This window comes from Typopeltis vanoorti, chromosome 10, assembly GCF_054136105.1.
Source record: "Typopeltis vanoorti isolate ZY-2024b chromosome 10, IOZ_Tvanoo_1.0, whole genome shotgun sequence".
Lineage (NCBI taxonomy): Eukaryota > Metazoa > Arthropoda > Arachnida > Uropygi > Thelyphonidae > Typopeltis > Typopeltis vanoorti.
The window spans coordinates 74,845,962-74,870,797 of NC_143558.1; the positions used below are offsets into that span (position 1 = coordinate 74,845,962).

The following is a 24,836-nucleotide window of genomic DNA, read 5'->3' on the forward strand; positions in this document are numbered from 1 at the left end:
GTACAAATGTATATATATTTATTTGGAATGTATGTAGATGCTTTATGGTTAATAAAATATTACTACTCCTTAAAATGCAAAATGTGGATCACTTCTGGTTTGATCTCAATTTTCAAAATCTTTGTTAAACTGGTGTAATTATTTTTCGTTTAAAATTTCCAATCTGAAGTCTTTTTTCTGGTTATATATTTAAATAATTATGTGGTGTTATTATGTCCACATCCAGATGCTATTAAAATAACAAAGATGTCGTTGCGCTTAACAGATCTTCTTTTAGAATTGTTGCAGACCCTCTATGTTTGTAGGTTACGATGTATGAGAATGTTTTATTGAGTAGGTTTGTAGTTAAGCACTCATGAAGTATCTTGGTTCTAAGGTACGTTCTCTGACTGGATTTTGAAGGATTTTTTTTTATTTTATTCATCCATTGGTTGATAACGTTCGCGTGAGTGTATTCTAGAAGGAACTGTTAAGCGCTTTTTTTTTATGTGGAAGACATTTCAGTTACAACCAATATGCAGTTTTTCTGCCTAATGTTAGCTTTAACTTGCAGAGTAGATGGCTGCTTGTCTGAAGCAATAAATGCACCTGGGTATACCAAGCTGTGAATTGACAATCCATGGAGATAGCAAGTGCATAGATTAGTATATAACGTTTACCATTACATGGATTGGCAATACATGCATGCTGATGAACGGAAAAATTCTCACCACCCTAAATGCACGCTTGGTGTTTGAACAAATCACACGCTCAGCTACACTGGTATGGATTGGATCGTAACAAATAGCTATCTTTCATTGTTAACTTAAATTTACAGTTTATAGTAACATTAATCTTCTTTCACATGGTTGTATAGTAATGAAAACAACTTTCGCACAGGGAAAAGGTTTTTGTGCTATTAAGAAAGTAGCTGATGCATAATGTAATGAAAAATAAATTAATTAAAAAGATAATTAAATTAAAAATCTTCTTTAGCCTCTTTCCATCCACTGTTGGATTTGGCTCCACCATTAACTTTGTGGTTAGCCAATGTCTACCATCCTTGTCAAACCTTTATAGATCATTCCTCCAGTTTGTTCTTTGGTGACATTTGCTTCTCTTAGTCTGCCCAGTTAATTTTATTTTAATTTTGCCCCCCCCCCTTCCTTTCATCTGGCAATCTAATATGGCTAGCCAATCTCTAATTGCATGCATTACAATTATTTTTATTATGATGTGTATCTCCATGGAATCAAAAGACTCATTGTGGGAGACCCACAATACCCATTATTCACATGATATCTATCACATATATTAAATTTATTCACTTTTGGGGATGCTCACAACCACCTCTGGCAATCAATTCCACTCATTCACTCTATCCAAATAAAAAACCTCGTCCACACACCCTTACCAACCACATGCTTAAACAATTTCCAAGTGTAGCCACTTGTTCTCCCCTTAACTGCTCATTTATTGAAAAATTTCTTTTGTGTCAATCTTACAGATTCCCTTTAGTAACTTATATGTTTTTATTACATCCCCTATTTTCCACCTGTCAGTTGAACTCTGTGACCCACAAGCATTCCACAGACCTGTTACGAGTTTGATCACTCCTCTCAGAATCCTCTCCATGACTTCCTAATCCCCAAGAAATGCAGGTAATCAAATCTGTGCCAGTCAATATGTGTCCAAAATTATAGCTGTATAAAGAGGGATAACCTTTCTATCTCTACTCGTTAATGTGTTGAACATCCAAATAATCCTCAGCCATTTTGCCAACCCTTGCAATATGTTCTCTGAATTTTAAATCTCTATCCACCATCTCTCCCCAGATCCCCAATCTCATCAATTACCTGTAATCTAATACCATCAATGTGATACAAAGTATGTAATCTTTTCATGCCAAAGTGCATTACCTTACATTTTATAGCATTAAATTGATAGCTATTCTCCTTTGCCTGCAGTGCCAATTTATTTCAATCATCCTGCAGGATATCTACATCACCTTAATCAACTATTGCCCTTCCCAGTTCTGCATCATCAGCAAACAACTGAATAATCACTCCTCAATCTTCTGCTCCATTATTAATGTAGAAATTAATGAGCAGTGGTCCTAGTATAGAGCCCTTGGGTACTCCACTAGTCACCCTCATTTGTCTTGATTTCACTCCACCATACACAACCCTCTGATGTCTGTTAGCCACTCCGCTATCTGTGCCACTAGCCTTATGTCCATGCTCATTTGCTCCAACTTATGTAGTAGTTTTCTATGCACTATTCTGTCAAATGCCTTTGCAAAGCCTAGCAGTATTATGGTGTAGCCATTTCCTTTATCCAATTCTGCTGTCATCTTATTATAAAATGTGAATAAATTACTGAGAGAAGACCTACTTTTTACAAAGACATGCTGGCCCCTATAGAGAAACATATTTCTCTCAACCCATTCCTGAATTTTACTTTTAAACAACTTCTCCAATATTCTAACGACTGCTCCAGAGATATTAATTGTTCTGTAATTTGCTACTTCTCTCTTGGAGCCAACTTTATGTAATGGAGCTATTTTATCCTCTTTCCACTTCTTTGGAACTTTGCCAGAGTTGAGACTTAGATTAAACAATTTCGTCGAAGGCACTGCCAGTTCACTTGCACATTCTCATAGCAAACAAGCTGATATACAATCCAAGCCCACTGTTGTATACACATTGCTGTTCAATATACTGAGGACTTCATCTATCTCAATTCTCTTGTCAGTCTCTATCATCTCAGTAACTGTGAAGTCATCACCTGGATGACAGATTCAATGATCACAGGAGTGCTTAATGAAAGTGTAATAAAGTCATGTTTCCCTGGTGCAAAAATTCACAATATCAGTCATGCCATCCAGATGCAAAAAAGGTAAGGAACGAAAGAACTGATTATCTTGGTTGGCACAAATGATTTGAGAGTGAGAAGTATTCTGTGAGGGAGGATATAAAGAAGTGGTTAGAAAAAGCAAAACTGAAGAGCGAGAAGATGAAGATTGTAAGTCTCCTGCTACACTATGATAGAAGTGAACTGAGGAAGAGAGTGTTGGTAGCAAATGAATCAATACATAGGTTGTGCAGAAAGAATGATATCAGATTTGTTCTGAGGTCTGTGTCTAATGGAAAGAAGGATTTGTATAATGCTGATGGACTGCTTCTAAATGAATTTGGAGTTAGGTGTCGAGAGAGAGAGCTTTATTCACGAGCATGCTGAGTCACAAAGTCAGGAAAAAATAAGGAATTAGGGTGGAAGCTGGAGAGTATGTGTGAAGGCACCCATGAGGTGAGTGAGTGTAAGAATGATAAAGTGCAAATTCTAGTCTCTCAAACAAAAATATTGAATAGGGTAGTTGATTCAGGAAGTAAGGGTGATTAGGGTTCTAAAGGGATGTTTCAGTTTCTATACAGTAATGCCAGAAGTATCAGAAACGAGAATGAAGAGTTTCTGGCATTGGTTAATGGATCTTCCCAAAAGTTACAGGTATTAGTGAGACTTGGCTAATAGTAGATGATTATGTTATAGGGATAGAATGTGAAGGGGTTTAGTGTTGTCAGAGAAGATGGGAGGAGGGGTGCTGCTGGTGATATGGATGAATTGCAGCCAAAAATAATAGAGGGCGGTTGTTCATTTGAAACAGACTGGTAGGTGAGATCAAGGCCGGTAAGACAAATTATACAGTTGGTTGTTGCCATAAGCCAGGGAGGGGGTGGGGTTCACAGATTATTTGGAAAATATGCATCGGAAAATTAGTATGAGTACAATTCAAGTGGTTATTATAGGAACTTCAACTTTGGAGATATAGACAGGAAGGAAGAAAATGGAATTTATACATGTACTGAGAGATAATTAATTACTTGAGGCAGCATGGAGGGGACTGGGGAGGGGTATGAGAATATTAAACCAGGTCATTGAATTAGAAGAGCTATCATTATCAAGATGGTCACATTTTTTCCGATTGGTGAAAGTGGCCACGTAGTCTTGACTTGGGAGATTGTAAAACATGAGGAAATTCTGTCAAGGGGTATATGTGGAACTACAAGACAGGTGATTATAACAAACTTAGAAGGAAGCTTAAATTTGTGCCATGGCAATGAAATGCAAGAGAAAGATGTTAGTAGTGCATGCAAGATAGTTTAGGGTAATCTAGAGGAAGCAATATTAAATTGTATACTTAAAGTAAGGAGGGTTAATCAGGTAGGAGTTTGATGGATGAGTAATATTAAGCATGAGCTGCAGAAGAAGAAATTGCTGTAGAGGGTGTATAGGGAGAAAGGTGGTCAGCATGGCAAGGAAGTCAAAATCAGATCACAAAAAGAATCTAACTGAGCAGGCCAAATGAAATACCAAAGAGTTCTTTCGTTACATGGCAAGTAAGAGGAAAAATTACTATGGAAGATTAATCTTAATGAGTGCCGATGGTGACAAGGTGACAGAAGCATGTGAAATAATTTAGTTACTGAGTGACCACTTTGTAGGGGCATATCATCCAAGTGAGGTTACTCTGTAACATGTGTGACAGATGCTGATGCGGAAACAGAGGTGGATGATTTGGAGGTTCTTAGGATATTGTAGAAACTCAATGTAAATACAGCTGTGGAATTAGATGGGATATCAGTTTGGGTTTTGCGAGAATATGCAGTTTGAACAGCCACCTCTAACTAGGCTCTTTAAGTAGTCTCTGCTCTGGTAGAGTTCCACAGGAATGGAAAAAGGACAAAATAATTCCCTTGCATAAGGGATGTTCTAAGACTGCAGTAGCAAATTGTAGACCAATCAGTATCTCTGGTGTGGTGATAAAAATAATGGTAAAAGTACTGAAAAAATTGGTGAAAAAGAGAATTCAAGAATGGGTGGATAAAAATATGATACTGTATGAGTGGCAACATGGCTTTGTGAAGGATCGGCCATGCTTTAGTAATTTACTAACTTTTTATAATAGAGTAACAGCTGAGTCAGATAAAGGAAGTAACTACACGATGATTCTGCTAGATTTTGTAAAGGCATTTGATGGAATACCACATTTAACACTGTTATGCAAATTAGAACAAATGGGAATGAATATGACATTAGTTATGTTGATAAGAGGGATGGTTGCTGGACATATATTAAAAAGTGACATATGGAGGAGCAGAAGGGACTACTGTTTACTTTGTACATAAATGATATTGGAAATAACCAGAAAGGAAATATTCAGTTGTTTGCTGATGATTCAAAATCGGTAAATTAATAGTTATTCGAGGCATGTGGAGAGTTAGTAAAACAATTTAGATAGGCTCTCAATATGGACAAAAGGTAATGGGTGTCAGTTGAATGTGGAGAAATGTAAAGGTTATACATTTTGGGATAAGTAGATTACAAGCTGTATACCACAATTGATGGAACTGTGCTCCTGGAAATAGATGAAACTAGAGATTTAAGGGTTGTCGTAGATTGAGAGTTAATGTTTTGATGATTTATTGCTGAGGTAGTTCATAAGATTTCTTGACTATTGGAAAACACCCTGACAAGTATAGATAAGGAAGTAGTTATTCCACTTTATAAGGCCTTAATATTACACTCACATCTGGGTTACTGTGCTCAAGTCTGGTCTCCTGGGTTTCTAGGGAGATGAGGAAGCAGTGGAGAGGATTCAGAGGTGATTCAGAAGCAAGCTATCAAGATGATCAGTGATCTGTGGGGTATTCATGTGAGGATAGATTGAGGGTGTGTAGATTGCAGAAGTTGGTTGATAGGAGAAAAAGAGGGGATATGATAAAAAATTTAAGTTGCTTAATGGGTTTTATAGGATTGAAGCAAGGGAAATGTTTCAGCACTTGGCTAGATGGGCTAGAACAAGGGATCTTACCTGGAAAGTTGAATAAAACTGGTTAGTCAAGGTGTGAGGACTAGATTTTTTGCTTGGAGAGTTATGAATCAGTGGAATAGGTTGCCAGGGTCATTGGTGAGTGCTTTGTGTGTTAATGTGTTCAAGGAAAAGTATGATAGATTGTGTGGATAGTTTGGGTCTCTTGTGATGAGTCTTTGGACTCCATGGAGTTGCCCATTCAATAAGTATCACTCTATAAGTGAACTATTTCTTCTGCTTCTATCACTTTCCTACCATCAGCACTATGTGAGGTTATTTTTTTCCATAATCATTCTTTCTGTTTCTTGCTTTGAGCAACCTCCCAGAACAGGACTGCATGGTCACTTTCCCTGATCAGAGACAGAGTTACTACTGTAGTTGTATATAGATCTTCTGATGCTATTACCAGATACAATACAATACTTCCAAACCTCTGGTCCTCTTCATCACATGCTGCTTCAAATTATTCCTTAGTGTATAAATTGCATTTCAGTTTTGCTATGTACCCTTTCCTCCTTCCAGTTTATATACACATAATTGAAGTTTCCCATGATAATTACTCAGCCTTCACTCATGCTAATCTGTCAATGCATATCATTGGGATCCAGAAGATGTGGATGTCTCTATCCAACATCAGACAGCCTCAAGTGAATCGTTTCCCTCAGATCTACAATCTTCCTGAATTTCTATTTGTGTTGGTTGAAGTTCTTCAGGTATCATTAATAATTCCCCTCTTCCTGCCCTATTTCCTCTATCTTCTCTGAAATACAATATCAGTTATATTCTATCGCTGAAACTGCATCATTCTTTGTCAACCAGGACTTGCTGGTGCCAATAGTTTTTGGCTAAGTCGAGCTGACCAATGCGAAAACTCCTCTACTTTATTTCTAATACTTCGGTATATTCTAATTTGTGTATATGCATTTCAACATCCCCTTAGGCCCTCTATATACTTATGTAATGTCATTACCTATCATACTGATGTAATGTCATTGATTCAATATGATATATGAGAAACTGCACTCAGCTCTGATTGTGAAATCATTCCTACTTTCATACTCATTTGTCTCAGTGGTGGCTACTTCTGCACAGTCATTCCTGAACTTGCACTCATTTGTCACAGAGATTTTCTAGACGCATGCTTGATTGCTCTCCCACCCCCAATATCTCTATTTTCCCTGATTTTGTACTTCCAAACACCTTCTCCAATCATCTAACTCCAACACTTCAAGTGCAGTCCATCAGGCATCCTTACATTCATCAAATTCATTGTACATATCTATTAACTGCACACCATTCCTCCTGCACAATCTTTTCATTTACTCATTAGCAATTGTGGTCCTTCTTAATTCTGTGCTATTATACCAAGGCAGCAGACTCACAATCTTTACTGTCTTACTCTTCATTTTTGCTTTTGTCAACAAATCCTTAATATCCTCTTTCATTACAATACTTCACAATATCTTCTATTCCAGTCACCTCTCTAATTCTAGATTTTTTATTCTGACCCCTTTTTTTTGATATTATTATTATTATTATTATTATTCAGGCCTCCATGGAGTCAAAAGACTCATTGTGGGAGGTCCTTTCTAAGAAACACAATGTGGAGCATTCCGATGGAATTCCAAAAGAATGCTGATGGTAGGGAGGTAATTGAATCAGTCGAGATAGTAGAATTACTAAGTAAACACTTTGCAAGAGTATATCATCCAGGTGGTGATATTTCAGGAATGAGAGAGAGCCAAAGGCATATATGTGAAGTGAGGTAAATGAAATGGAGGTGCATAGCATATTACAGAATCTTAATGTGAATGCAGCTGTGGAATTGGATGGTATACCAGTTTGAGTTTTATGTGAAGTGGCAACAGGACCGGCCTTCTCTATAAAGAGGCCCGGGTGCAAGAAACCTTTTGGGGCCCTAAAAATATTTTTCAAAGGTAAACATTAAAGGATTCGAAATAAATATATTGTAAAACCTCTTACCTGCAAATGATTTTGGCACAGGAAAAAAAAAAAAAAACACATTCAAAATATAATGTTTCCGCAAATGTGTACCGACTGTGCCCACTCGATTGTGGGGCCTGGGTGCATTGCACCCAATGCACCCCCCCCCCCCCGAGATGGCCGGCCCCAAGTGGCGAGGGAATTGTCAGCGCCCTTGACCATATCAGAGGTTGTCGTCGAAATATTGAAAGTTTGTTGAAAGAGACCAGATAATGTTCCTCATGTCATTGATGGGAATCGAATCCAGGTCTTTCGGACCAAAGGGCTTTGTCTATAACGACTGAGCTATGAGCTATATATAAAAATTTCTTTTGTATGTTTTTCTTCTGCCATCATCATCATCATCATCATTATTATTATTTGGTTTCTCTCCAATATATTTATTTACTTTAAAAGAGTACCGGGTTCTCAAAACCTACATAAATCTCATATCACATTTACTTATTTTTGTTTTATAAATAAGATGAGAATTGTAATATAAAAAATTATACAAATAATTATTTGTATAATATTTTAAATATAAGTAGTAGAATTTGCAGAATCAGAAAAGCTCTTTATTATGAACTCCATTAAGTAAAAACAAAACTGAAAATTTTCTTCTCCCTCTAAGATTTTTTTCTAGTGCTCAGAAATAGATTTTAAGTTCTAACTGAAATGGTTTGAATTAATTCAAGGTTTGTTGTATTGATTTTCATTAGCTTCATTATCAATGTCCATCTTTCTGATCATTTTACATCTCATCGTTTGGTGATCATGCCTATGTTGAATTTATTAAGAAAATGCAGTCTTGGATGATATACTTTTGATAGATAAGATTTTCACTTGCCTCTAATGTCCAAATATTCATATTTAAAGATGACAGTGCCATACCACATTGTACATGAGCAGTGGAGATAATTCTGTAGACTGAGGATATTAATTGAATTGAGTGGCCAGCCCCCTCCCAGATCTCAACTCCACAGAACACATTTGGGACATGATAGGGAAACACACCGTTGCTCAAAATTCCCCTACAGAAAACAAACAAGGCCTTAAACTTGCTCTGAAGGAGGTGGAGGAGTGGACCAGTTTGCCTCAAGAACTCCTGGTGCTAAACATGGTATGACATTGAGAGTTCCATTGCAGTTTGGGGTGGACATATTCCATATTGAAATATCTTTCCATACTGTACATTAATTCCTTAACTACATCCTTAGAAAATTGCAGTAACTTTTGCCAAAAATGTATTGCAATTTAATTTGTACGAAATTTATGACACATTTTTTGTGTAATATAATTTATTATTATGTGGGAATAAATTTATGTCAACATTTGGCTGTAGTAATGAAAATTTTTTTAATATACAGGTAAAAATTAGTTTGTCCTTAGCTTTTAGACACAAGTGTATTTATTAATGGGAATATAACAAAGATCTGTATTTAAGTTTTGTAGATCTGAAAAGGCATATGACAAGGTGCAAAGAGAAGCTATTCAATACGCTACAGTTATATGGTGTCGATGGGGCATTATATCAAGCAATACTTGGTCTTTATTTGAGTTGTAAGTAAGCAGTTGGAATTGAAGGAAGTACACAAAGATGGTTTGATGTTAAATCTGGTGTGAGACAAGGATGTACATTATCCCCACTGTTATTCATTATCTATATGGATAACATTATGAAGGAAAGTGGTATTAAACATGATATCAAAATTGGAGATGTTAATGTCAGCTCTTTGCTTTATGCAGACGATGTTATACTTCTAAATAAATCCACTACAAGTCTGCAAGATTCCCTGACTAAATTGAATAACTGTTGTAATAGATATGGTATGAAGGTCAGCATTACAAAGACAACGAAAATAGGCAGAATCGTTGAAAATGTCAACTGCATTGTGAAAAGAGAACCTGTGGAACAAGTAAAACATTTCAGCTACTTAGGCACAATTTTTTAGTGAAAATGGTAAATTAAATATGGAAATAGACAATAGAATCAACAAAGCTGGTATGGTAGGAAGTCAATTGAATAAATTCATATGGAATAAGAGAGAAATTAGTCACAACACTAAATTAGCTGTATACAAAACAGTGTTCAAACCAGTTTTAACTTATGGATCTGAGAGCTGGGTCAGATGTAAAACACTTCACCAAAGACTAGAGACAGCAGATATGAGAGACCTGAGAAAGATTAGAGGCATGAACAGATGGCATCAATGGCAATATCATATTATAAACGAGGATATTAGGAAATAACTTGACATTGTCAGCATCCAGGAATGCATTAGTAGAGCTAATCTCAGGTGGTATGGTCACTTAAACAGAATGGGGAGAGGAAAGATTAGCAAAACAAGTGTTCTCTGCCAGGTTGGCAGGAAAACGATCCAGAGGAAGACCAAGATATGGGTGGATTGATACGGTACAATGTGCCTTAAACGATAGAAATATAAGATCTGATAATGATAATATTGGAGTCTTGACAAGTAATAGACTGATTTGGAGGAAAATTGTAGATAGGAAGTTAGTAATGATGTAAATTTTTCATGTAGTACTATCATATCCTGTACACCCTTTGAGGGTACATGGCAGGAATTTGATGATGATGTATGTATTAAATGCCTTGAAGGCCAAATTTATATAGAGCAGAAGCTGCAATGATTCTTTTATATAAAAAAAGGGACAAAGGAGGTATGATAAATTATAGACCTATTTAGCCTTAATTTACAATATCTTCACAGGGATGTTGTCATTGCTTGGAGATGTCCTCTGCTCAACCAGATGAACAAAAGACTTCAAAAGTGGTTTCAATACCAAAGATTACATTCAAATAATATGTAAGTAATCATAGAGCTAATTGAGAGATTTGAGCAGAGTGATTCTCACTCTGCTTAGTATTCATTGACTATCAGAAAGCATTTGATTCCATAAGGTCATCGCAGTCAACTCTCTGAAGTCTTGCTCTATAGATGATAACTACATTAAAATTACTGCCAACATCTGTGAGAATGTGACAGCAACATTCAGGCTTTTTGAAGATGTAAAGTCCATCAAACTGAGAAAGGAGTATGTACACAAAATATTACCATATCACCAAAGCTTTTTAATGCAGCAATACAGAGTGTTTTTCTAGCATTGAATTGGAAAAAAAGGAATCAATGGAAATGATTACACATTTATTCTTTGCTGTTGACAGTATTTTCACAATTACTCCACTGAATTACAAAATGTGATTTGGGAACTAGCACAAAACATTAAAGATGTGGAACTGGAGAGGTGCAACATCTTAAGTCTTCTTGGAAAAGACTAATGCTTAACAGTTGTAGTGAAAAATAAGATATGTATGTTGAGGATGTAATGCTGGACATGAATAACCATACTTCGACCAACGATGTATGGTTATTCCTACATCAACTGTAATTGGAGAATCCAGGAAGAAATGTGAAACTAGCATAATTTGATAAAAACATATCTTTGAGAGCATCCTACTTTTATGTCTGAAAAGTCTAACAAATACATCTTACTAATTCTCGCCTGTGGATCTGATACTTGAACCCTTAGACACCCTCTAGACAGGCATCAAAAGGCTGAAGACCACGCTGAGAAGCACGGATTGATACATGATGAGAATACATGGATAAGAGGCATGACTAGAGTGCAAGTTTTATCCTTGTGACAATGCTAAAACAGCAATGGTCATTGTTAGAACAGCTGACCAACATTGGACCACAGAGATAATCTGGACCTCAAGAGTCGGTAAAAGATTTAAAAGGATGACCATTTAGCCAGTGGAGGGATGAAATCATCAGACATTAGTGTGGCTTGGCCATGAGCAGCTCAGGTGCATAGCTGATGGGGTCTTCATAGTGTGATGTTTTTGCGGTCAGGTTGCTTATGAGTGTAGTCCTCATTGGTGGTGAGAGAGCTCAGTAAGACTAAATATTATTATTATTATTATTATTATTATTATTCGTGATACCTCCAAGGAGTCCGAAGACTCATCGTGGGAGGACACCTACAACTGTCTCAACCACTACACCGAACCTACTACGAATCATCTCCATCAACGCCATCTACCGCCCACCTTCACCACTATCACGACTAGTACTTTTTGTCTGTAAATTGCGTGTGTTCTGAAGGGCCGATTTGTCTGTATGCGGGATGAAAAACCCGAGTTTCCGGGAGAAAAAACCCTGCTACCTCCGTATGAGATCGGCTAACTCACCTTCGATTGAAATCGTCCAGACAAAGATTCCTCCCGTCGCGACGGGAATCGAACTTAGGCCTATTCCAATCGAAGGGCGCAATGTACCGTTATCAAACAATTACCAAAAAGGAAAGTTACAAAAACTTGGAGAGTTTAACAGTACTTGAAACACTCAAAGGCAAAAAACCCTTGTTCATCCATTCATTCAGTAGAAGGTGGGCTGAACAATAAACTGAACCAGGATGGATGAGAACCTGTGTCCTGTCAATACACATTTTTCTTTGCTAGTAGGAACAGTAACCAGTTGGGTTCTAACGGAACTTGTGAGCTATAAGGGTGACAGGTGATGGTGGTGGCCAGTCTCTCAAGCATTGATAGTTGCTGGCAATTTGAGAAAGAGAACAAATTCAACAATGGTGCAGTGATTTTTAGCCAAAATATCAGAACAAGAAGATTTTAAGTTTCACACTCTGGCATGAGATCAGTATATACACAAATGCATACTTTTGAGTCAAAAAAAAAAAAAAAAAAAGATGATTGGTCTGAGTTTCTGTTAGGCAGATTGTGGTTTATCAGGTTGGAAATCTGTATCTCTAAGAGTAGAACTAAGACCACCTTTATTTATGAAATGGGTGGGTCTGGAAGTTTTTAGTAGGTTTGCTTTTTTGAATATAATCTGTTGGGAACCATAGCTTACCTTTTCATTGTTGCTTTAAGATTAGGCTGGAATTGGGAAAGACATAAATTGTACTGTGATGAATTCTTTGTTAAGCTATTCTTTCCATTATAACATACTAGAGACAACTTGTTGATATCAGCTATTTGTGAAAATGGCTAGTTTCCTTTTGTTTTCTTGCAGTAAGGTAAAATATGGATGAAAACAATAATACAATTTCTTATCAAGTATAATTTGTCAAAATAGTACTAGGACACTATTTTTGAATTAAATATTAATATGTATATTTCTATCATCACATGTGACCTATACTACTATTATCTGAGACTGATTTTACACACACACCACTCCCAAACATGACAGGCTCCAAGACCTGTATTTAAATGCCATATATACTGGGGTCAAGAGCAAAGTAATCTGTTGATATTCTTCTTGAAAAAAATTGGAGGTTTTGTAATTCTCTGGGAATATTTCATGGGGAAGGCTGTTTCACTTAAGTGAAGTATGTGGAATGAAAGACTGGGAGTAGCAGGTTGGGTGAGTCAGTAGCACTACTGTAAAAGGATGTTGAGAAGCTGTTACTTGTATTACTGTAGGTTTAATGAAAATATGGAACATAATGGATGTTTCATAGTTCTGCTGAACAACATTCATGGAGACATCTGTACAAAATACATAATGTGGAAAAACTGAGCATCTGTGAGAGTGACTGAAGAGTCTGTGAGAGGGGGTCCTCAGTCAACAGCATCAAGAACTCTTGAGATGGTGCACCAAAACAAGTGGGAGAGCAGCATTCCAGAGTTAGGTTGACTTGGTATTTGTACTGAGTAAGTAGTTTACCAGACAAAAGTAAAGTGTAAAGCGAAAAAGGATGCCAAGTTGTTTTCGGAAGCTGGGGATGCTATGGAAGTTGTGTGATTGTGCCAGAAGAGGCTAGCAGTAAGAGTCGATCTGAAAACAGAGATCTGGCCTTTGCTGTTAAGTTGAGCATTATCAAAAGTAAAGAGAGAGAGAACTAAGGGGGGGTTGCAAGAAAAAGACGAAATTGTGTTTTGGAAGCATTGAAGGTTGATGCCAAAATCAGTGTTTAGGTTTATTACAGATGATCTTGGGACTTGAAGTTTTCTATCAAACAGGAAAAAGAGGGGTGATGTAATAGCCCTAAAATTTCTGAAAGGGTTATACAGGTGTTATACCCTGATAAGTTAAAAATGTTAAAATTCCACTTATCATGGTTTAACGAGCAAAGAAGTAAAAACCCTGTAAAATAATTAAGTAAACATGCTTGTTTCTAAGTAGGTATCGTTGTGAACTTTAGAAAATATTGAATACATTGATTTAAGATGAAAGAAATAATTAATTAGCTCAAGGAGAATTTTATAATGTAAAAGAAAAAAAAAAGGTGAATTAGATAAATATTTATAAAGGAAAGTTGCCTGAGACAAAGTGTAAATTAAGAGAGTTATAGGTTTTGTGTTGATATTAAATTTGATGTGAGAATAACTTGTAAAAGAAACACTAGAACATATTCTGCGTGAAAGATAGTCCAAGAACATGCTGACGATTGCCCCCGGCGGTCGCATGCTTGGCGCGTGGAGTAAACAAGCAGGCAGAGAACGGACGTCGTGAGGTCATGTGACATAGAAAATCAAGGTGGCAGGTGAACAGTGGAGTTTGCGGTGTTTACCGATAGAGTGAACGTTAAGAGGGTTAGGACACCCCCCCCCCCGGATCTCTTGGTCTTTCATTGTGTGGCGTACTCGCATCTCCTCGAGTAGTGAACGTTTAGTCTGGTGCTGGTTTGGGGATAGCCGAACGATACCTCTAGACTAGGACGATGTTACAGCAGGTAACCCTGTCCTAAATTCACGGAAAGTAGCGGCAGACCATGCCGTTGAAAGGTCAGCAGGATGCACGTGTCCCGAAGTCTAAGCTGGTAATTACTATGAGGTCTGGACCCAAGGTCAAGTGAGTGAAGGAAACAAAGAAATGTCCTAATGAAATAGAGGATAGACTAAAGCAGAAGCAGACGGATAGAGGTACCATCGAGTGGAGATAAGTAAAGTTTGTTATTTATATGAATGTAATCTAAATATGTATTAATATGTGAAGCTTTATTAGTGAAGGACTCAGATACACGTATAGGTCAGGACTGTAGCGCGTGTGTTTTATAGAAAGTTATGAGTGAATGGTTATTAACTGAAACTGAATCTTTGTATGTTGAAGAATGGTTAATGTTACCAGTAGTTAGTATAGAAATTAAATACTGGAATTTAGTAGTAATCTAGATGATATAGAATTACTTACTTGTTCAGAGATCATATCTGATAAAGTCAAGCTAATTAATTGATTTAGATTATAATGTGTTTTATTTAGAGTGATGATTGTTCTTGTATGTTAAACTGTAATCTTAGAAACAAATAAACCTTGCTTGATTTTAACTAAATATGAGTCTGTGTATAGAATTCGATGCACCACTTGTGAAACTCATTATGGATCTGAGCAAGAGTTTAATTAAATAAAGTTAAGGACACGATTGCAACCCTAGGTCACATGAGTATATCTTCTAAGTTACTTCTTGATTGAGTTGTATCTTTAATCTAATAATTCTAAGTGGCACAGTCTAAAAATATAAATTTCTTAGGATTTTAAGAGTGGTAAGGATTGAGGACTCTGTCACATTGAATTTTGGCTCTACCCCGAGGCTATTTCTTTGTGTGATAGAGATACCACGTAACCCATGTAGAAAAGACTTCACTTTTAGCGGCTTGATATAGAGATACAAGGAATAATATTGAAAGTGGACACAACACAGGATACTAGTAGATGAAAATTTTCATATTATGGATGGTGGGAAGAAGACGAGAGCATCCATGGAAGTTGAGAATGAATGTAGTCAAGGGATGAGAGCTAGATTTTTCTCTCATAGAGTAGTGTGCTTGAAATGGTTTGCCTTTGGAGGTGGTAAGTATAGGTATTGTGGATGAATTCAAGAGAAGATATGGCAGCTAGTATGATATGTGCCTCCCTCAATGAGTCCCTGACTCCCTGGAGGTCTCTGGTAATAAGAATTACATTATTGATTTGTCAGCACTTCATTATGTCATGCCAAGAGAAGTAAGGATTTGTATAGAAACAGTTGAAGCTTCAGAATACAAGCAGATTTTGTAAATAACAAAACATATTTCTGAAACATAAACTGCTTATAACACAGAAGTTATATTAAAAAATAAAATGTTTTGAGTGGAGAATTTGTACTAAATGTTTCTTTTATGTAGTTGATGACGTAATTAATTTAAATAATGGTCATAAAGAGCCTACAAAATTTCCTGATAGACATCTGTCAAACTTTATTGTTTATATGGGGTTTTGTTTGCGAGTAGTCGTGTAATTTAGCGCTCATGTGAGATTAGTGATTTTTATCTGTTTTGCTCTGTTTATTCACCAGAAAGTATTTTGGTGTAGTAGTGTACATTTTCGTGTTTTTAGAGCATTAATACCGTATATTTATAACATTTTTATTATGATATTGTCCAGTATGGCACCAACGCAAGGAACAATGGCAGAAAAGACCCGTTGTCTGGCATTTTGAATTTGCGGGATATTATTCAGCGCAGTGTATGTGAAATGTATGCATCGAGAAAACTAAAGAATATGTGGAAGGAAATTGAAACTGGTGAGAGTTTAAGCATTTTTAAACATGAGTGTCTGTTAGGTGATGAGAATGCAATAAATACCGACAAGGAGACAGCTTGCAGGTGTGGTTTGGAATGAGGAGTTAGCTGGAAAAGAGATCAATGCAGCCTGGAGGATATTCAAGAACTATCTAGCAGAAGCAATCTAAATGTATTCCAAGGGTTAGAAGGTTAAATAAGGTAGGTGTCAAATGGATGAATGACGAAATTAAGCATGTGATACAGAGAAAAAAAGGCATTATGGAGGCAGCATAAGAAAATTGGTAATAACTAATTCCATGAGGATTACAAACACCAGGCAAGGAGGGTGACTTGGTTGGTAAGGGTAGCAAAAATAAAGTATGTGCAGCAGTTAACTAATGAAGCCAAAAATAATCCTTGGGAGTTCTTTCGATATGTAGCCAGCAAAAAAAAAAAAAAAAAAAAGAGTGATTATTGAAAGATGACACTGATTGGAGAAAATGGTATAGAGACAACTACTGCAGAAGATAATAGTGGAGATACTTAATGAGCAGTTCATAAAGTTCTTTCATTCTTGTGAATGTAACATCATGGAGAGATTGAGAGCAGTTGATGATGGGGGTGAGAGATTGACTGTAAGTGAGCAAGAGGTGTATGGGGAATTGAGCGAACTTGATGTTAATAAGGCTGTCGGACTTGATAATATATCACCACATATTCTGAAGGAATGTGCAAGTGAGTTGACATCTACCTTGACATATTTTTTTTAATATGAGTCTTGCACTGGGTCGAGTTCCAAAGGAGTGGAAGGAGGGCAAGATTGTGCTGCTTCCTAAGGGAGGTAATAGAACTCAGGCATCAAATTATCGTCCTATTTGTGTGTCAGGTGTTGTGGTTAAGTTGTTGGAGAAGTTGGTGAGAACTAGGATCCAGAATTGGGCTGACAACAATGGTATTATCTTTGATGGACAGCATGGATTTGCTAAAGGGAGGTCATGTTTTTAGTAATCTACTTACTTATTACAATAAGGTGATGGCTTCCTTGAACAGAGGAGAGGGATACACAACAATACACTTAGATTTTACAAAGGCTTTTGATAGATTACCACATGATAAGTTGATAGTCAAACTAGAGTAGATGTGGTTGGATATTAGATTAGTGCATTGGATCAGAGACCGGCTATCTGATAGGTATCAGCAAGTTGTGTACGGGGGAGCAATATCCAGGAAGAGGAAAGTCACTAGTGGTGTGCCTCAGGGGATCTGTTTTAGGACCATTGCTGTTTAACTTGTATGTTAATGATATTGGCAAAGATTTTGATGGGGATATTCAGTTGTTTGCAGATGATGCAAAGTTAGGATGAACTATGAAGAGTAGAGAAGATGTGGCCTTACAAGAAGACTTGAATAAATTGAGTGAATGGAAATGGAGATGTGAGTTCGATGTTGCAAAATGTAAGGTTTTAAAATCTAGAAAACAAAAATGGGATGCAGTATTTATGCTTGGTGAGGATATATTGTTGGAGGTGGAGGAAATAAGGGATCTTAGGATGATAGTAGATAAGGATCTGAATTTAGGGGAGACAATGCCAAAATTGAGGATAACACAAAGAATTCTGGGAATGATGTGCAGGACACTGCCTTGTAGAAGTAAGGAGATTCTTGTTCCGTTATATAAAGCTTTGATTAGGCCACACATGGACTACTGTGCCTAGATTTGGTCATCTGGTTTTCAAAAGGATGAAGAGATGTTGGAAAGGTCCCAGAGGCAACTGACTAGGGTAGTTACTGATCTCTGGAATGTCGAATATGAGGAAAGGTTGAGAAGATGCAATTTGCCTAGTCTAGTGGATAGGAGGAGGAGGGATAATATGACAGAGACCTACAAGTTGGTAAGGGGTTGTTATAAGATCAATGTTGGAGAGGTTTTAGAGAAAATGGTGGGAGATCAGGGGAGAACCAGAGGTCATCCCTGGAAGCTGTATAAGGAGGGGGGGGGGTGAGAAGCAGGTTTTTTGCATGCAGAGGTGTGAATGATTGGAATGCCGTGTCTGAGAGTGTGGTGTCTGCAGAAAATCTGTGTGTGTTTAAGGCATGCTATGATGAGCTGTGTGTATGCAAAAGGACCTCCTAGATGAATCTTTGACTCCATGGGGGTCTTGGGATAATATCAACAATAATAAGATGGAAAATGATGTTAACAATGTCGAACGTGCAGCCATGAAAGTAGAAGAGAATGGAAATGGATATCAATAAAGAAATAGTCTGCTTAAATGTTATCCTTCATAGGTCAAAGCACGAAACTGAAAAACTACAGAAGTGGCAAGAGTTAAGCAGGGCTGAAAAAAGAAAGAAGCAGGTGATCCGAAAGAATAATAAAGAGCGACCGAACAAACAAGAAAAACAAGTTAAGGAGAAAATTATGTCTGGAGACTCAATAATCATGGGAGTACTTAACGAAAGTATGACAAAATTATGTTTCCCAGGAACAAAAATTCACAATATTAGCCATGCCATCCAGATATAAAAAAAGTCAAGTTGAAAAAATGATTGTCTTGGTTGGTACCAATGATTTGAGAGGCAAGAAGTATTCTTTGAGGTTGATGTAAAAGAGTTGTTTGAAGAGGCAAAATTGAAAAGTGAGAAGGTGAAGTTTGTAAGCCTACCATCACATTACGATAGAGGCGAACTAAGGAGGGCAATGATAGCCAATGAGTCTGAACATGAATTGTGCAAAAGGAATGATGCAGAATTTGTGGTCTCTGACGGAAAGAAAGATTTGCACAATGCTCTGATAGACTGCATCTGAATGGTTTTGGTGTTAGGTGTCTGGAGAGAGCTTTGTTCACCAAGTATGCTGAGCTGCAAATTCAGGAAAACTTAGGCAATTAGGTTGGAAGCAAGTGAGTTTGTGAAGACATCCCATGAAGCGAGCGAGTGTGAGAATGACCAAGTGAGGAATCTAGTCTCTGAAGCAAAAATATTGAATAGACTAGTCAATTCAGAAAGTAAAGGTGGGTGGGTGAATAAAGGGATGTTGCCATTCTATATACTAATGCCAGAAGTATCAGGAACAAGAGAGAGGAGTTTTTGGCATTGGTTAGTGCAACCTTTCTAAAAGTTATGGGATTTAGTGAGACTTAGCTAACAGCAGATGATATAGTTACAGGGATCGAATGTGAAGGGTTTAGTATTTTCAGGGAAGATAGAGAAGACAGGATGGGGGAGGAGTACTGATGATAGCAGATGAATTGCAATGAAAAAGAATAGGGGACAGGCAGAAGTGTGGCTGTTCATTTGAAGCAATCTGTGAGATTAAGATTAAAATATGATACTGTATGAAGGTTGACATGGCTTTGTGTGAAGGGTTGGTCATGCCTAAGTAATTTACTAACTTTTTATGATAGAGTAACAGCTGAGTTGGATAAAGGAAATTGCTACAAAATGATTTTACTAGATTTTGCAAAAGCATTTGACAGAATACCACATGGAACACTGTTACACAAATTAGAACAAATGGGGATGGGTTAAGTGATTAAGAGAGTGGCTGCTCAACAGATATCAAAAAATAGTATATGGAGGGGCAGAAATAGGTGACTAGTGGTATACCACAAGGTTCAGTGCTGGGACTGTTTAATTTGTACATAAATGATATAGGAAATAACCTGAAAGGAAATATTCAGTTGTTTGCTGATGATGCAAAATTAGGTAGAGCAATAGTTAAGGCAATGTGGAGAGCTTGCAGGACAATTTAAATAGGCTGTCATTATGGGCAAAAGTTAATGGGTGTCAGTTTAATGTCAAGAAATGTAAAGTTATGCAATTTGAGATAAATAAATTACAAGCCGTGTATCACATTGATGGCACTGTAATTTAGGAAATAGATGAAGCTAGAGATTTAGGGATGGTGATAGACAGAGAGTTAAAGTTTAGAGGACATATTGCTAAGGTAGTCCATAAGATTACTTGGTTAGTGAAGAACACATTAACAAGTAGAGATAAGGAAGTTGTAATTCCTCTTTATAAGGCCTTGATACATGTGGATTACTGAGCACAGTAATCCACATCTGGATTACTGTGCTCAGGTCTGGCCCACTGGGTTTCTTGGGTATAAGGAAACAGTGGAGAGGATTCAGAGGTGAGTGACCAAGATGGTGCATGGCCTGTGCCATATGAGAATAGATTGAAGGTGTGTGGATTGCAAAAGTTGGTTGATAGGAGAAAAGGAGGGGCTATATTAGAAACACTTAAGTTGCTTAAAGGGTTTTATAGGATAGATGCAGGGGAAATGTTTCAGTGCTTGGCCATTGGGAATAGAACCTGGACTAGCACACCTCAGAAAAAACTGCAACATCATTGCAGTTTTTAATGAGGTGTGCCTCTTAAGCAGAGGAGAGAGTTTCTTAGTGTGTATATATATATATATATATATATATATATATATATATATATATATAGAAAATCCTTGTACTTTTTAGCAGTCCTTGCATTGTCATTTCCTGTATCTAGGAAACCCATAGTATTCTGGTCAACAATGTCAACTGTGCACAGCTAAAATTCTTTTGTGAAAAAGGAAAATCTTGAACTACTTAAATGTCCATATATCAGTTACTAGTTCAGAAAGGTCCATACTTCCATTAGACAGGCAGGGGAGTGTTCTGCTACTATTTAACAATCTGATGCATGTTATAATCTATATAAAAAGTATTTATTATTTGTGGAAGTGAGAAGTTGATTTGATTATATTAGAACCTGAATTTGTATTTTATTTATTTTTCTAGATTTTGAAGCATCATGATACCAGCAATTTTTGCTATGTTAAGGGTTTATGCACCATATATTACTCTCCCTGCCTCAATTATTATAGGTTTCATTGGTTATAAGATTGAAGGACTTTTATCAGATAGATTCACACCTCATAGGAACTTGAGCATTGAAGAGGAAAGAGAAGAAAGGAGGTTACAAGAAATCGAGCAGAGTGACTCTACACATGTGGAAAGTTTAAAAGCTAAACGGTTTATTCCTAAAACTGTATTTGAACAAAATGTGTCTCCATCTTTACAAGAAGATAAGCAATAGGATTTTGGATTTGGATTTAGGATTTTGGATTTGGGCGCACCATAGTCTGAAGAAACCCTAAAGATTATGGCAACTATTTTATAGATGCATATGTCTAGTGCAGATGTAATAATTTAAGTTTGTATGTGAAGAATTATTTTATTAATATAAAATGTCTGTAGTGACAATTTTCATGACTAAAGATTTTGTTATTACATAAGATGCACCTAAAATTTTTCTCTGATTCGAATTTTGATCAATTTTAATAGAATACTATTTATTTTTCAATGAAAAGTTATGGATATGCTGGGGGGGGGGGGAATGATGTACTTTACGTTAATGAGTATATCATATTTTAAACAATTTTATTTTTTTTTGTTTTTATTAAACATTGTGATTGGTAAGTTTGGAAAATATTTAAATGTTAATGTGTAACAGTGTTCTCCACTCATAATTCTGTGATTTGTAATTAAGAGAAGAACACATTTACAAAAAAGTCTTATAACAAAGTTGGGATTATGGAATTGGTATATCTTCATTACGAGAAATTGTCTCATAATGGGAATTGTTCTTTAACTTGGACATAGTTGCACATACTCTCTGCAGATTTCGCCATCCTGTTGAAAATGCAATGAATATTGAGTCATTCTGTTGATAATTCAAGGACAATCACGAGATATGTTATATTATCTTCCTTGAGAAAGTAAATTGATGATTTTTCTGTGCATAATTCTTGCATTTCTGAAGGTCATACTTAATAGTTTATTAATAAAACAACACAAATGAAATATGATGCCCTCTTTGCTCATTGTCCGTAAAGTGATAAATGTTTCCTTCATCTTGAATGAGAAAAACTAACAATGGTTCTTAAAAATTATGTGAAAGTTATGATTCAAAAGACATCCCACAAGTTTTATTAAATATGCATAACACTGCAAATTAGTTTCAAGTTTCAGAATATCTCAGTTGATTTTTAAGGCATTTTTAGAGTATTAGTACTATTTCGAAATGGCAAAACACATCTCATTTGACTAAAAATCAGAATATCACATCATTCAAGATCTTATGATCTGCTATGAATTTAGAAATTGTAGAGCCTTTTATATTCAAAGTAAATGTAAGATCCCAAATGTTATATATTGTATGCTATGAATAATCACACCAGTCTGAAGCTTCAGTACCGAACTGAATAAGCTGTGGAAGGAACATTTCTAACACGTCATAATAAACATCATTGCAGTTTTTAATGAGATGTGCCTCTTAAGCAGAGGAGAGAGTTTCTTAGTATACATATATAAAATCTTTGCACTTTTTAGCAGTCCTTACATTGTCATTTCCTGTATCTAGGAAACGTATAGTATTCTGATCAACAAGGAATTTGAAATTAGTGTCAAACTAGCTTGGGTTATCTAACCTTAGCCCACCCACAGTACTAATACTACAAATGTATTATAGGCTTGGTGGGATTCACATAAGCAACTCCTCCCCCAGCACATTAGGATTTTTGTTACATGTATATCAGTGCATCAGCATGACTAAGTATTGTACAATAAAAAAAAAAAAACAACCTGTCAGTTACAAGAAAAAAAATTGTAAAATGAAATAAACAGTCAAAATTCAATTACGTGTATATTTTACTGTATCTATAAAAGAGTAAGAAAAGAAACTCTTAAAATTGCACACAAACTGAACGGTTGGGTACGTTTGGGCACTACCATTTTGGCATGGCCATTTGGGTCCTAAACCAATTTTTGCAGCAAAAAAGCACACACACAAAAAATAAAATAAAACATTTAGTATTTGGAAAACTGATTTTGAGAAGTGATGCGGTTCCTCCTTGGAGCCACAAGTGTTTCATTCTATTGCCATCTTTTTATCTTTTTTTTTTTACTAAATATTCTACTTTTATTCATATGAGGCTAAGGCGGTATTACAGAAACATGATAAAAAAATGTGCACATAATCAATTCTTCAACATCTTTGACAAAGTAAGTAAAGCTGATAATTGAAATTTTGGCATTGTGAACAAAATAAAAATATCCATGGAGCCCAAAGACTTTGAGCAAAACCAAATCGGACAAAGCAATGCTGCATATTAAAGCTAGAGAGGTTGTAACTAAGTTGAATGGACATTCTCATAAGGCTTCTGCTGCACAAATAGACATTGCACTTGTCAAAACTAATATTAAAAAAGAGAGCAGCAGAGACTCTTTAGTTACTGACTGTTAATGAATGTTTGACAGACCTAGTCTAGCCACCATTCCTAATATTAATGTCTGCTTTCAGAAAAAAATAGTATGTAGAAATTGTAAATAAGTGATGAATGCCCTTACCAATTCAACTGATTTACAGCAATTAGTCCTACCAGAAGCTACAACATATGTTGCTCAACCAGGAGTAAAAAAATATTTTTGTGTAGTAGTGGACCAAGCCCCAATTAGCTATTAATCTTTGGAAGAGTGGGCTAGCTAGTGACATCTGATATGTGCTATTGCTTACCATTTATGACAATGAGACACTCTCTCTCAAATCTTGGAAATTGACAGTCAGTCATTCCAATTCACTGATGCTATTCTAGGAAACAAAGAGAAGTTATGGTTTCCATATAACTTCTCTTTGTTTAAATCTATGTTTAAGTCTATGATTCTGGTGTTCTTTCCATTTCACTGCATAAGTTTGGGCAATGAAAAAGTGCTTCATCACTCTTTAAATCTGCTAAAACTTAAACTGGCACCAATGTAAAAGATGAGTATTGGACCACAAGATATTGTGGTCAGAGTCTACTCTGTGCTGAACAAGGTCAGATTTTTCAAATTTATTTTTGTTATAAGAGTACTGTTCTTGTAGTTGTTTTTCAATGGAGGTACTCACACCGAACCTGGTAAGCAACAGGGAGGGAGAGAGGGAGAGGTGGCTCTTTATCTTTCATGGATAGCGACTAGGAGATTTTGTTGATAGGAAAGAATACAGGGACGAATGCCTAATAAATATTGAGATCATCCTTCCTAGGTGATCTCAACATCCACAATTCCAGCTAGCTCTCCTTTTCCAATACCACTGACCAAGCCTTACAAGAAGCAGAATTCTTTGTTGTAAGCAATGACCTAAAGCAAATTGTACATATACCTACATCACTTCTTGATAACCCTCTTCAAATACCCTGGATCTCTTTTTAACCAATTCTCCTTTCTGATACACTCTAGAAGTCACTTCACCTCTCCTCCAGGCAACTCAGGCCACAAACTCTTCTCTCATAGAATGCTCTTCCTCAAACCACTCCTGACTTTGCATTCTGCTACAAAGGTGCCAAATGGCACCTCCTCTGGAATTTCTACTCCCCCTTTCCTTAGTCTGGCTATTGATTCCATTCATCTAACTCTAAACCTGCTATAAATGAGACAGAAATTTTCCTCA

General features: G+C 36.4%; 1 protein-coding gene across 2 annotated transcripts; it reads left to right on the plus strand.

The window, feature by feature from the left end:
- The first annotated feature begins 251 nt into the window (after nucleotides 1–251).
- Nucleotides 252–23,043, plus strand: LOC150102515 (small integral membrane protein 12). Of its 2 annotated transcripts, none has more exons than XM_090399176.1 (2): nucleotides 252–376; nucleotides 21,146–23,043. In XM_090399176.1, the coding sequence occupies exon 2, from the start codon at nucleotides 21,159–21,161 to the stop codon at nucleotides 21,441–21,443; it is 285 nt and encodes a 94-aa protein (XP_090255302.1). In that variant the 5' UTR covers nucleotides 252–376; nucleotides 21,146–21,158; the 3' UTR covers nucleotides 21,444–23,043. The 2 variants fall into 2 exon arrangements, with proteins under 2 accessions (XP_090255302.1, XP_090255304.1); XM_090399178.1 differs by lacking the exon at nucleotides 252–376 and adding an exon at nucleotides 420–762.
- Nucleotides 23,044–24,836: the final 1,793 nt, after the last annotated feature.